The 13,687-nt window shown below is 42.9% G+C and overlaps 1 protein-coding gene across 1 annotated transcript in view; it reads right to left on the reverse strand.

Annotated features, from left to right (window-relative positions):
• Positions 1-1,168: 1,168 nt before the first annotated feature.
• kcnq3 (potassium voltage-gated channel, KQT-like subfamily, member 3) overlaps positions 1,169-13,687 on the reverse strand; it is a 160,294-nt gene continuing 147,775 nt past the window's right edge. Inside the window, exons 14-16 of the mRNA XM_035800596.2 lie at positions 9,541-9,642; positions 9,314-9,401; positions 1,169-2,607 (exon numbers count right to left, since the gene is read on the reverse strand). Coding sequence (XP_035656489.1) covers positions 1,807-2,607; positions 9,314-9,401; positions 9,541-9,642 — 991 coding nt within the window. The 3' untranslated portion in view covers positions 1,169-1,806. The remainder of the gene's footprint in view (positions 2,608-9,313; positions 9,402-9,540; positions 9,643-13,687) is intronic.

Genomic DNA, 13,687 nt, shown 5'->3' on the forward strand with positions numbered 1-13,687 from the left:
TATGTCTGGTCGAGAAGATGTCATTTAACTAGATTACAACCAGATAATGCCATTTTGTTTCATTCCAATACAATTTTGTTATCTGGCCAGATTACACTTCTCTGGTTGTTAAAAAGACGTTAGCAAAACTTCCTTGGACTAGGGCGTCATAAAAGACAGCATAATGACGTAATTGCAAACAGTTTTACCCACTGGATTAACATCTACAAATAAACTACATTTTCCATTTTTAACCAAAAAGAAAATAAACCATTTTGGAAAAACACTAAAAACTTCAATGTTACATTTGTGAGGGGGACATTTTTTTCACTTTTGTTCATATTTCTTCAAGTGATTCACATCACTGTGATTTATTTGCCAATCTGCTCTCAGTAATATAATAAGACATTACACAATTGTTTCACGTTAAAGTTGACCTACATCATGCTACACTTGTCATTACATTCTGTGAAAATGTAATGATATTGTCACTGTTTTCTCATTTTACATACTATGTAGATTATATATTTATGGTATTATTCTAGCTGTTTTCAGATATTGTACTATTTATAGAGTGATTTGTCTAAGTACATACAATATTATTATGATTTTTTTTAAATGATGGAATCAGAATTTGTGATGCAATCTTGCTAAATAACCGTTAATTCTAATCTAGACGTGGCATGTCTAAAATTCACTTTAAGCCGATCTGCCAAATGATCTGTAATTTATCAGATCTGTAACTTATAATGCAAGAATTGGTTCTTACCATGCCTCATCACAGAACTTACTTGAGTTGTCCTGAATGTGTCATTACAAGATTTTTTTAAGATGCAAAAACTACTGTATGCCAAATAAATCTGTGGTGTGTCAAAGAGGAAGAGTTCTCTCTCATTTAAGGATAGTAGTGAATTAATGACTGATTTTATGTTTGAATGGATTTCTGATAGGAACTAAAACAACCTTTCAAAAACTGCACAGCATGAAAGAAGAAGGGGCATCCCTATATTGTCTATTGACGAAAAGGAAGCAGAAGTCTTTTGTCTCTGGCTTGTCATTCTTTTCCCAACTCACACATACATTAGTAAGCAACACATGTACTGTACTAAAGAATGAGACAGGAGACTTTTGTTAAAAATATTCAGGTCAACTGTCTGTAAATGGTGCATCATCATGCAAACCATGCAACAAAATTAAATGTATTTATATAAAAAAATAAGTATTACATAAAAATGACAGTATTTATAAGTACCATTCAAAACGGTTTTCTTTTTCCTGAAACCTGAACATTGCAGGCTCTACGACAAAAAGAATGCATGCGGTACATGCAGTGCGGTTTGCTTTGCAGCGATAAAGGTTTGACGTATATATTTATATTAATGCTATATACCTTTTCATCTTAGCTTTATGTATGTTGTGATGAGTGCGCTGTACTGTACAAAGTCTGTGTCTTTTCTTTTCTTTTCGTGTGTGTACCCAGTCTTGAGACCGCAGCTTTCTCTGGGCCATTGGGTCACACAATAAAGTGTAGGGTGTAAACCAAAATGAGTCAGGATTCAGTGTCAATTAAATCTGGATTGAATTGGGGTCTATGGGGATAAAGTCTATCCAAACTGACTTGGGTGTAGAGACATGGATTTCACCCAAAATAATTGACATGTGCCGATTGAACTCGCACATGGCGTTGAGTTCATTGATGTGCGTTTAACCCAAAGACGACTGGCTTTTAGAGGCATGGGCTTAGGGGCTTAAGGTTGTCGATTTGACTCAAACTAAATAAGGGTTGGTGAGGAGGTGTAAGATTAAGGAATAAAAATGGTGAGCGTTTCAGGGCGGTGTGTTCCATACAGAATCAGGGAAGCCCTCTCCTGTGGATGACAATGGGAGTTGCCCCCCACCCCCGCTGGGCGTGAAGGGTTCCGTGTCGGTGTCCGTCTCCCCCTCTGCCAGGTAACGGCTGTCCCGCAACCTTCCCGACCCGCCTGCTGTCCCCAGCGCGGGGTCCTCCCTATCCTCGCGCTCCCCCGATATACTGAACCCGCTGGGTGAGCGCTCCAGCTCCTCGTGGTTCACAGAAAGCATAGATAGCGGCGAAGTGTCCGTCACCGCTCTCTGCCCCATGGTCCTGCCCAGCCCCAGCGTGAGGTGCTCCGTGTAGGGACTTTGTGGCCCATGCCCTCCATCCCGTCCAGCCACCTGGGTGTCCAGGAGTGAGCTGATGGGGAGTACGTTGGGCCGCTCTGTGAAGGTAGGGATCGGGGCTAGGTGGTGGCCAGGTGGGACTGGGTCAGGGGGGATGTAGCCACCCCCAGGCAGCCCCAGTCCTCCAACTCCTTCCGCCCCTCCAGCTGCAGCACTGGGCTCCCTGCGGCAGCTGTAGTAAGGCGTCACTTTGCTCACAGGCACCTGATAGGACATTTGGGGGCATGTCTCGGTGTAGTTGAAGAAGACCTGGCGGATCTCAGTGTAGCCACAGCCCTCCTTGCCGTCAGAGCCTGTGTTGCCCGTCACATGGTCAAGGGGCTCCGTGGTCATGTGGGTGGCGCCGGCCGAGTCCACCTGAAGGTGCTCAGTGTGCTGGATGTGCATGTCCACCAGAAAGTCCAGCTTCTTCTCCATGTCCTCCACCTGAGACCACACAACAGTTACTCACCTACATACTGGAACTACTACAATCCTACACTCTTTTTTTCCTAAAAGTTCCAAAAGGGTTCTACTGAGGGATAGGGTTCTATAATATAATAATAATAATAATATAAAGGTCCATTTTCATCTGAAGACCCCTTTCTTGGAGACGAGGGTTCCTTGTAACAGGCAACAGGTTCTACCTCAAAACGTTTTCATTCTAATAACTATTTTTGGAAGAAGGGCTTCTTTGATGATTTTTTGGAAGGATAGAAGGGTAAGTGACGGAGCATTAGTGCCTTAGCATCAGGGGTCTAAGTGACGGAGCATTAGTGCCTTAGCATCAGGGGTCTAAGTGACTGAGCATTAGTGCCTTAGCATCAGGGGTCTAAGTGACGGAGCATTAGTGCCTTAGCATCAGGAGTTTAAGTGACGGAGCATTAGTGCCTTAGCATCAGGAGTTTAAGTGACTGAGCATTAGTGCCTTAGCATCAGGAGTTTAAGTGACTGAGCATTAGTGCCTTAGCATCAGGAGTTTAAGTGACTGAGCATTAGTGCCTTAGCATCAGGAGTTTAAGTGACTGAGCATTAGTGCCTTAGCATCAGGAGTTTAAGTGACTGAGCATTAGTGCCTTAGCATCAGGAGTTTAAGTGACTGAGCATTAGTGCCTTAGCATCAGGAGTTTAAGTGACGGAGCATTAGTGCCTTAGCATCAGGAGTTTAAGTGACTGAGCATTAGTGCCTTAGCATCAGGAGTTTAAGTGACTGAGCATTAGTGTCTTAGACATTTACATTTAAGTCATTTAGCAGACGCTCTTATCCAGAGCGACTTACAAATTGGTGCATACACCTTATGACATCCAGTGGAACAGCCACTTGCATCTAAATCTTTTTGGGGGGTGAGAAGGATTACTTACCCTTACTTACTTAGCATCAGGAGTTTAAGTGACTGAGCATTAGTGCCTTAGCATCAGGAGTTTAAGTGACTGAGCATTAGTGCCTTAGCATCAGGAGTTTAAGTGACTGAGCATTAGTGCCTTAGCATCAGGAGTTTAAGTGTCGGGGCATTAGTGCCTTAGCATCAGGAGTTTAAGTGACTGAGCATTAGTGCCTTAGCATCAGGAGTTTAAGTGACTGAGCATTAGTGCCTTAGCATCCGGAGTTTAAGTGACTGAGCATTAGTGCCTTAGCATCAGGAGTTTAAGTGACTGAGCATTAGTGCCCTAGCATCAGGAGTATAATTGAATGAGCATTAGTGCCTTAGCATCAGGAGTTTAAGTGACTGAGCATTAGTGCCTTAGCATCAGGAGTTTAAGTGACGGAGCATTAGTGCCTTAGCATCAGGAGTTTAAGTGACTGAGCATTAGTGCCTTAGCATCAGGAGTTTAAGTGACGGAGCATTAGTGCCTTAGCATCAGGAGTTTAAGTGACTGAGCATTAGTGCCCTAGCATCAGGAGTTTAATTGAATGAGCATTAGTGCCTTAGCATCAGGAGTTTAAGTGACTGAGCATTAGTGCCTTAGCATCAGGAGTTTAAGTGACGGAGCATTAGTGCCTTAGCATCAGGAGTTTAAGTGACTGAGCATTAGTGCCTTAGCATCCGGAGTTTAAGTGACTGAGCATTAGTGCCTTAGCATCAGGAGTTTAAGTGACTGAGCATTAGTGCCCTAGCATCAGGAGTTTAATTGAATGAGCATTAGTGCCTTAGCATCAGGAGTTTAAGTGACTGAGCATTAGTGCCTTAGCATCAGGAGTTTAAGTGACGGAGCATTAGTGCCTTAGCATCAGGAGTTTAAGTGACTGAGCATTAGTGCCTTAGCATCAGGAGTTTAAGTGTCGGGGCATTAGTGCCTTAGCATCAGGAGTTTAAGTGACTGAGCATTAGTGCCTTAGCATCAGGAGTTTAAGTGACTGAGCATTAGTGCCTTAGCATCAGGAGTTTAAGTGACTGAGCATTAGTGCCTTAGCATCAGGAGTTTAAGTGTCGGGGCATTAGTGCCTTAGCATCAGGAGTTTAAGTGACTGAGCATTAGTGCCTTAGCATCAGGAGTTTAAGTGACTGAGCATTAGTGCCTTAGCATCAGGAGTTTAAGTGACTGAGCATTAGTGCCTTAGCATCAGGAGTTTAAGTGACTGAGCATTAGTGCCTTAGCATCAGGAGTTTAAGTGACGGAGCATTAGTGCCTTAGCATCAGGAGTTTAAGTGACGGAGCATTAGTGCCTTAGCATCAGGAGTTTAAGTGACTGAGCATTAGTGCCTTAGCATCAGGAGTTTAAGTGACGGAGCATTAGTGCCTTAGCATCAGGAGTTTAAGTGACTGAGCATTAGTGCCTTAGCATCAGGAGTTTAATTGAATGAGCATTAGTGCCTTAGCATCAGGAGTTTAAGTGACTGAGCATTAGTGCCTTAGCATCAGGAGTTTAAGTGACGGAGCATTAGTGCCTTAGCATCCGGAGTTTAAGTGACTGAGCATTAGTGCCTTAGCATCCGGAGTTTAAGTGACTGAGCATTAGTGCCTTAGCATCAGGAGTTTAAGTGACTGAGCATTAGTGCCCTAGCATCAGGAGTTTAATTGAATGAGCATTAGTGCCTTAGCATCAGGAGTTTAAGTGACTGAGCATTAGTGCCTTAGCATCAGGAGTTTAAGTGACGGAGCATTAGTGCCTTAGCATCAGGAGTTTAAGTGACGGAGCATTAGTGCCTTAGCATCAGGAGTTTAAGTGACGGAGCATTAGTGCCTTAGCATCAGGAGTTTAAGTGACTGAGCATTAGTGCCTTAGCATCAGGAGTTTAAGTGACTGAGCATTAGTGCCTTAGCATCAGGAGTTTAAGTGACTGAGCATTAGTGCCTTAGCATCAGGAGTTTAAGTGTCGGGGCATTAGTGCCTTAGCATCAGGAGTTTAAGTGACTGAGCATTAGTGCCTTAGCATCAGGAGTTTAAGTGACTGAGCATTAGTGCCTTAGCATCCGGAGTTTAAGTGACTGAGCATTAGTGCCTTAGCATCAGGAGTTTAAGTGACTGAGCATTAGTGCCCTAGCATCAGGAGTTTAATTGAATGAGCATTAGTGCCTTAGCATCAGGAGTTTAAGTGACTGAGCATTAGTGCCTTAGCATCAGGAGTTTAAGTGACGGAGCATTAGTGCCTTAGCATCAGGAGTTTAAGTGACTGAGCATTAGTGCCTTAGCATCAGGAGTTTAAGTGACGGAGCATTAGTGCCTTAGCATCAGGAGTTTAAGTGACTGAGCATTAGTGCCCTAGCATCAGGAGTTTAATTGAATGAGCATTAGTGCCTTAGCATCAGGAGTTTAAGTGACTGAGCATTAGTGCCTTAGCATCAGGAGTTTAAGTGACGGAGCATTAGTGCCTTAGCATCAGGAGTTTAAGTGACGGAGCATTAGTGCCTTAGCATCAGGAGTTTAAGTGACTGAGCATTAGTGCCCTAGCATCAGGAGTTTAATTGAATGAGCATTAGTGCCTTAGCATCAGGAGTTTAAGTGACTGAGCATTAGTGCCTTAGCATCAGGAGTTTAAGTGACGGAGCATTAGTGCCTTAGCATCAGGAGTTTAAGTGACTGAGCATTAGTGCCTTAGCATCAGGAGTCTAAGTGACTGACCATTAGTGCCTTAGCATCAGGAGTTTAAGTGACGGAGCATTAGTGCCTTAGCATCAGGAGTTTAAGTGACGGAGCCTTAGTGCCTCACGACGCCAGGACAGCGGAGTCAATCACCACCTTCCGGAGACACCTGAAACCCCACCTCTTTAAGGAATGGATAGGATAGGATAGGTTGGTCCTTCTGTAGCTCAGTTGGTAGAGCATGGCGCTTGTAACGCCAGGGTAGTGGGTTCGATTCCCGGGACCACCCATACGTAGAATGTATGCACACATGACTGTAAGTCGCTTTGGATAAAAGCGTCTGCTAAAAGGCATATATTATTATTATTATTATATATTATTAATCCTTCTCACCCCCCTCTTAAGATTTAGATGCACTATTGTATAGTGACTGTTCCACTGGATGTTAGAAGGTGAATGCACCAATTTGTAAGTCGCTCTGGATAAGAGCGTCTGCTAAATGACTTAAATGTTAAATGTTAGCATCAGGAGTTTAAGTGACGGAGCATTAGTGCCTTAGCATCAGGAGTTTAAGTGACTGAGCATTAGTGCCTTAGCATCAGGAGTTTAAGTGACTGAGCATTAGTGCCTTAGCATCAGGAGTTTAAGTGACTGAGCATTAGTGCCTTAGCATCAGGAGTTTAAGTGACTGAGCATTAGTGCCTTTAGCATCAGGAGTTTAAGTGACTGAGCATTAGTGCCTTAGCATCAGGAGTTTAAGTGACTGAGCATTAGTGCCTTAGCATCAGGAGGGAAAATTTAAGGGAAACTGGTGCTGTAGAGCTTCCAGTAAACAGTCAATTTTAAACTAGGGATGCTTGCTCATGCTCATAGATCACGCATGTATGAACTACACATTGACACATCCAGCCAAAAGCGTGAGGTTTAAAAATGTTTTACTAGTCGCCAAAGTTCCAGAGCATTTCTTTAATATTGAGTGTGATTTTTACTATTTGCAGAGTAAAACTCTCAAACAATCGCCCATCACTATCATATTGCTCTATTGTAGGTTGATTTTCAGAATTGTTTGTTTCAAAATCTGTGCTTTTGCATGTACATTGAGTGGTTGATTAATCTTATGCTACAATAAATACAAAAATACTCTAAACTAATCAAATCTCTTAATAGTTGGACTTACTGCACCTGCTACTGAGATGGTTGTTTCAGTTTAGATGAGTTGGGTAGTCTCATTATTCACACTTCACCCCCCAGCAGTTATTCTGAATGCAGGTTGCGGGTGAATAAAAGTTCCAAATGTTGGATATCCTCACTCAGGCTGGATTCTAATAGGAATAACATATAACTTAATAATGTGACTTGCAGGCCTGATATGGCCCGTAAACCAGGAGTTTCCTCACACAACTGTGTTAGGGTACAACAAGGCCATCAAAGAAAGGCCTTATGATATGTTATAGATTGTCATAATGAGTTTAATTTTAAAGGCTAATAAGATCGCTGGAACCCTACATGGAGGGTTCAAGGAACAACTCTTCAAAGATGAAAGGTTTATTGGTGGAACCCTTCTTAGAGGATACTATGAAAAACAATCTACCTAGGGTTATTTGTAGAACCCTCTGCAAAGGGTTCTAAATAGCACCAAAAGGGTGTGGATGTGGAACACCAAAATGATGTGGAACACCGAAATGGAACACCAAAATGTTCCATATGCACAAAAAGCTCATTTCTCTCATTGTGTGCACAAATTTGTTTACATCCCTGTTAATTAGCATGTATTATTTTCTCTATTTCTCTACCATCAGTTTCATCAGCTGTCCGGATGGTTTATTCCAGCCACCCGGACAGCTGATGAAACTGATGAGTATTTCGGTCTGCAATAAAGCCCCTTTGTGGGGTAAAACTCATTTTGATTGGCTGGGCCTGGCTCCCCAGTGAGTGAGTCTGGCTCCCCAGTGGGTGGGCCTATGCCCTCCCAGGTCCACCCATGGCTGCGCCCCTGCCCAGTCATGTAAAATACATAGATTAGGGCCTAATGAATTTATTTCAATTGTTATTTTATTGTATTCATTTGTTTATTTGTTTATTTTTTTACTTTAGTTTATTCAGTAAATATTTTCTTAACTCTATTTTCTTAAAACTGCATTGTTTTTGTAAGTAAACATTTCACGGTAAGGTTGTACGTGTTGTGTTCTGGGAATGTGATAAATAACATTTTATTTGATTTTATATTGTTATATGAACTATAACTCAGTAAAAAAAATGAAATAGTTTCATGTTGTGTTTAGACTTTTTGTTCAGTATAAATTGATTATTGTCTACCTGCCTATCTGCAATCTAATGTCCCAAAAATCTACATTTCCTAACCTTCTCCTTCCATTCCATCCTTCCATTCCAAACTACTTCTCTGATAGAGTTCAGTATGTCAAATCAGAGGGCCTGTTGTCCGGGCCTCTGGCAGTCTCTATGGGGGTGCCACAGGGTTCAATTCTTGGACCGACTCTCTTCTCTGTATACATCAATGATGTCGCTCTTGCTGCTGGTGAGTCTCTGATCCACCTCTACGCAGACGACATCATTCTGTATACTTCTGGCCCTTCTTTGGACACTGTTAACAACACTCCAGACAAGCTTCAATGCCATTCAACTCTCCTTCCGTGGCATCCAACTGCTCTTAAATACAAGTAAAACCAAATGCATGCTCTTCAACCGATCGCTGCGTGCACCTGCTCGCCTGTCCAGTATCACTACTCTGGATGGTTCTGACTTGTGTGGACAACTACAAATACCTAGGTGTCTGGTTAGACTCTAAACTCTCCTTCCAGACTCACATCAAACATCTCCAATCCAAAGTTAAATCTATACATTTAATCAACGTTCTGGTGCCATTCGGGCAGTTTAGAGTATTGATTGGAGACTTATTTGTGGAGGAATGTAACTGTTTTCGCAGGTGATTTATGATGTTATATTTGTGTTTCCCATGACAGTGTTTTAAAAAAATGCCTATGCATATTTTGGATATAATATGTAAATATGTTGTATTGTGCAAGGGCACATCTGAAAAACAGACATAGGTCTCAGGAGCACAACGAGAGAAAAAGGATGGAACATGGACTGATAAGGTATTTTCTGTACCTGTCTCTCCACTCTGACAAATCTACCCATCATGCTTTGGTCTTGGTCAGCATCTGGAATGGATGCTTTGGCTAGATAGGACTCATGCCTGCAACACATTTAGGGATTAATACAGTTTGATCAGAGCAATGCAGTACAAGATGCAAGCACCACACATTAGCATAAATAATGCAAGATTGTATGACGGTGGGGCAATGTTTTGACAGAAAATGACTTTGCAGTCAGACCTTGGTGACTGTTGAGTTGGAAAGGCAAATGGGTTCGGTTTGTTTTGACTCTTCTTATGTTTCGGGGTCAGAGGGGCACCAGGGGCGAGGATCATGTCTATTCTGAAAATAAAAAAAAAACAAGAACAGATAACATTAGTATGAACAGATATTGTGATATGGTTTCAACACAAAGAATCATGGGCTCAAATGTTCTCCGCATAAATAGCACAAATGCTAAGTGCAACGGAAGGATGAGTTAAACTTCCCTTTTTTACACAGAAGTTCATGGTGGAAAGTCAGTTTAGATGTATATGCCTGAAGTGGACAGGCCTCGCCTTTGGATACAGGTCAGAGAATTAATTGAAATGCAGTTCTTGAATTAGAAATATTGTCTCAATATTGTCTAGGAATTGTGAAATAATTTGTATTAATTTGCTATTTTGTCTTGGATTAAAATGCAATTGAAGAAAAACAGACCACAGCATCTCACAATTACACAGCATGCACTGAATTGGTGCCCTGTTTACTTAAAGCATGTAAACTTTCACCAACTTGGATCTCATGAACATTATAAACATCAAATTGAAATGTGTCAAATGTGCTGTACACAACGGGTGTAGACCTTACTGTGAAATGCTTAGTTACAAGCCAACAATGCAGTTCAAGAAATAGAGTTAAGGAAATATTTACTAAATAAACTAAAGTTAAAAAAACAAACAATAACGAGACTATGTATGTGCGGGGGTACAGGTTAGTCGAGGTAATATGAGGTAATATGTACATATAGGTAGGGGTAAAGTGACTATGCAAAGATATGAAGATATGAAACAGCAAGTAGCAGCAGTGAAAAAACAAAAGGGGGACCATCAATGTAAATCGTCTGGGTGGCCATTTGATTAATTGTTCAGCAGTCTTATGGCTTGGGGGTAGAAGCTGTTAAGGAGCCTTTTGGTCCTAGACTTGGAGCTCCGGTACTGCTTGCCGTGAGGTAGCAGGAGAGAGTCACTTGGGTGACTGGAGTCTTTGACAATTTTTTGGGCCTTCCTGTAATGTAGATGCTGGGAGTCGAGAAGCAGGTGCAGGTGGTAGGTTTAATATAACGAGTAACATAAATTCAGCAAAAAAAAGAAACAGCCCTTTTTCAGGACCCTGTCTTAATTTGTAAAAATTAAGATTAAGATCTTCATTGTAAAGGGTTTAAACACTGTTTCCCATGCTTGTTCAATGAACTATAAACAATTAATGAACATGCACCTGTGGAACGGTTGTTAAGACACTAACAGCTTACAGACGGTAGGCAATTAAGGTCACAGTTATGAAAACTTAGGACACTAAAGAGGCCTTTCCACTGACTCTGAAAAACACCAAAAGAAATATGCCCAGGGTCCCTGCTTATCTGCGTGAATGTGCCTTAGGCATGCTGCAAGGAGGCATGATGACTGCAGATATGGCCAGGGCAATAAATTGCAATGTCCGGACTGTGAGACGCCTAAGACAGTGCTACAGGGAGACAGGACGGACAGCTGATCGTCCTTGCAGTGGCAGACTTAGGCTGAGAGAGGCTGGACTGAGGGCTTGTAGGCCTGCTGTCAGACAGGTCCTCACTAGACATCACCGGCAACAACGTCGCCTATGGGCACAAGCCCACCGTTGCTGGACCAGACAGGACTGGCAAAAAGTGCTCTTCACTGACGAGTCACGATTTTGTCTCACCAGGGGTGATGGTCGGATTCGCATTTATCGTTGAAGGAATGCGTTACACCAAGGCCTGTACTCTGGAGCGGGATCGAGGTGGAGGTGGAGGGTCCGTCATGGTCTGGGGCGGTGTGCCACAGCATCATCGGACTGAGCTTGTCGTCATTGCAGGCAATCTCAACGCTGTGCATTACAGGGAAGACATCCTCCTCCCTCATGTGGTACCCTTCCTGCAGGCTCATCCTGACATAACCCTCCAGCATGACAATGCCACCAACCATACTGCTTGTTCTGTGCATGATTTCCTGCAAGACAGGAATGTCAGTTTTCTACAATGGCCAGCGAAGAGCCCGGATCTCAATCCCATTGAGCACGCCTTGGACCTGTTGGAGGGTGAGGGCTAGGGACATTCCCCCCCAAAAATGTCCGGGAACTAGCAGGTGCCTTGGTGGAAGAGTGGGGTAGCATCTCACAGCAAGAGCTGGCAAATCTGGTGCAGTCCATGAGGAGGAGATGCACTGCAGTACTTAATGCAGCTGGTGGCCACACCAGATACTGACTGTTACTTTTGATTTTGACCCCTCCCCTTTGTTCAGGGACACATAATTACATTTCTGGTAGTCACATGTCTGTGGAACTTCAGTTTATGTCTCAGTTGTTATTCCACTGGATGTCATAAGGTGAATGCACCAATTTGTAAGTGGCTCTGGATAAGAGCGTCTGCTAAATGACTTAAATGTAATGTAAATGTTGAATCTTGTTATGTTCATACATTTACACATGTTAAGTTTGCTGAAAATAAACGCAGTTGACAGTGAGAGGGTGTTTCTTTTTTTGCTGAGTTTATAACGATACAAAGTAGACGTAGTGTCTAGTCATCAACAACAGAAACTGCTTGGGGAAAGAACCTAAGGGAGTGCAATAACAATAACAATTCTCGGTCTTAAATTGTATTGTTTATTTGCGTATTAGGGTACCTAAGGATTTATTATAAATGTTGATTGACTTGTTTGGAAAAGTTTATTGGTAACGTTTGGGATTAATTTTGTATGCATTTTGACCGATGGAAACCGAGTGGATTATTGACTGAAGCGGGCTGAGTTTTTATAGATAAAGAAAAAATTTATCGAACAAAAGGACCATTTGCAATGTATCTAGGACCTTTTGGAGTGCCAACAGAAGAAGATCTTCAAAGGTAAGGCATATATTATATCTCTATTTCTGACTATCATGTCTCAACTCCCTGGTTGAAAATGATTTGTTATGCATTTGTGTACTGGACGCTGTCGTCAGATAATCGCATGGTTTGCTTTCGCCGTAAAGCCTTTTTGAGGCTTTTATTTTGGTTTATTGCACTTGTGATTTCATGAAAGTTTAATATTTATAGTGATTTAATTTGAATTTGGCTCACTGCCATTTCACCGGATACCGTCCCACCTATCCCAAAGAAGTTAATGGTGGCCTGTTCGGCATGCCTTTTCCTCTAGTCCACGATCAGTTCCTTTGTCTTGCTCACATTGCAGGAGAGGTTGTTGTCCTTGCACCACACTGCCAAGTGTCTGACCTCCTCCCTAGATGCTGTCACATCGTTGTCTGTGATCAGGCCACTGTTGTGTGATCAGAAAACTTAATGATGGTGTTGGAGTCGTGTTTGGCCATGCAGTCGTGGGTGAACAGGGAGTACAGGAGGGGTCTCGGGTTTCCGGAATGATGGTGTTGATGTGAGTCATGACCAGCCTTCAAAGCACTTCAAGGCTACCGACGTGAGTGGTAACCATTTTGGCAATTTACCTTCACTTTCTTTGGCACCACAGGGACTATGGTGGTCTGCTTGAAACATGTAGGTATTACAGACTAGGTCAGGGAGACGTTGAAAATATCAGTTCGGACACTTGCCAGTTGGTCCGCGCATGCTTTGAGTACACGCCCTGGTAATCCATCGCAATTATTTTTTTTATTTGTTATTTACTTGTATTTTTTTTACCCCCTTTTTCTCCCCAATTTCGTGTTATCCAATTGGTAGTTACAGTCTTGTCTCATCGCTGCAACTCCCGTACGGACTCGGGAGAGGCGAAGGTCGAGAGCCATGCGTCCTCCGAAACACAACCCAATCAAGCCGCACTGCTTCTTGACACAATGCCCACTTAACCCGGGAGCCAGCCGCACCAATGTGTCGGAGGAAACACCGTACACCTGGCGACCGTGTCAATGTGCACTGCGCTCGGCCCGCCACAGGAGTCGCTAGTAAGCGATGTGACAAGGACATCCCTGCTGGCCAAACCCTCCCCTAACCTGGACGACGCTGGGCCAATTGTGCACCGCGGGTCTCCCGGTCGTGGCCGGCTGCGACAGAGTCTGGACTCAAACCCAGCATCTCTAGTGGTGTCCCCAAGGCTTTGTGAAAGTTCAGTGGTGTAAAGTACTTAAGTAAAAATACTTTAAAGTACAACTTAAGTAGGTAATTTTGGTA

The sequence above is a fragment of the Oncorhynchus keta genome, chromosome 23 (genome assembly GCF_023373465.1).
Source record: "Oncorhynchus keta strain PuntledgeMale-10-30-2019 chromosome 23, Oket_V2, whole genome shotgun sequence".
In the NCBI taxonomy this organism is placed as follows: domain Eukaryota; kingdom Metazoa; phylum Chordata; class Actinopteri; order Salmoniformes; family Salmonidae; genus Oncorhynchus; species Oncorhynchus keta.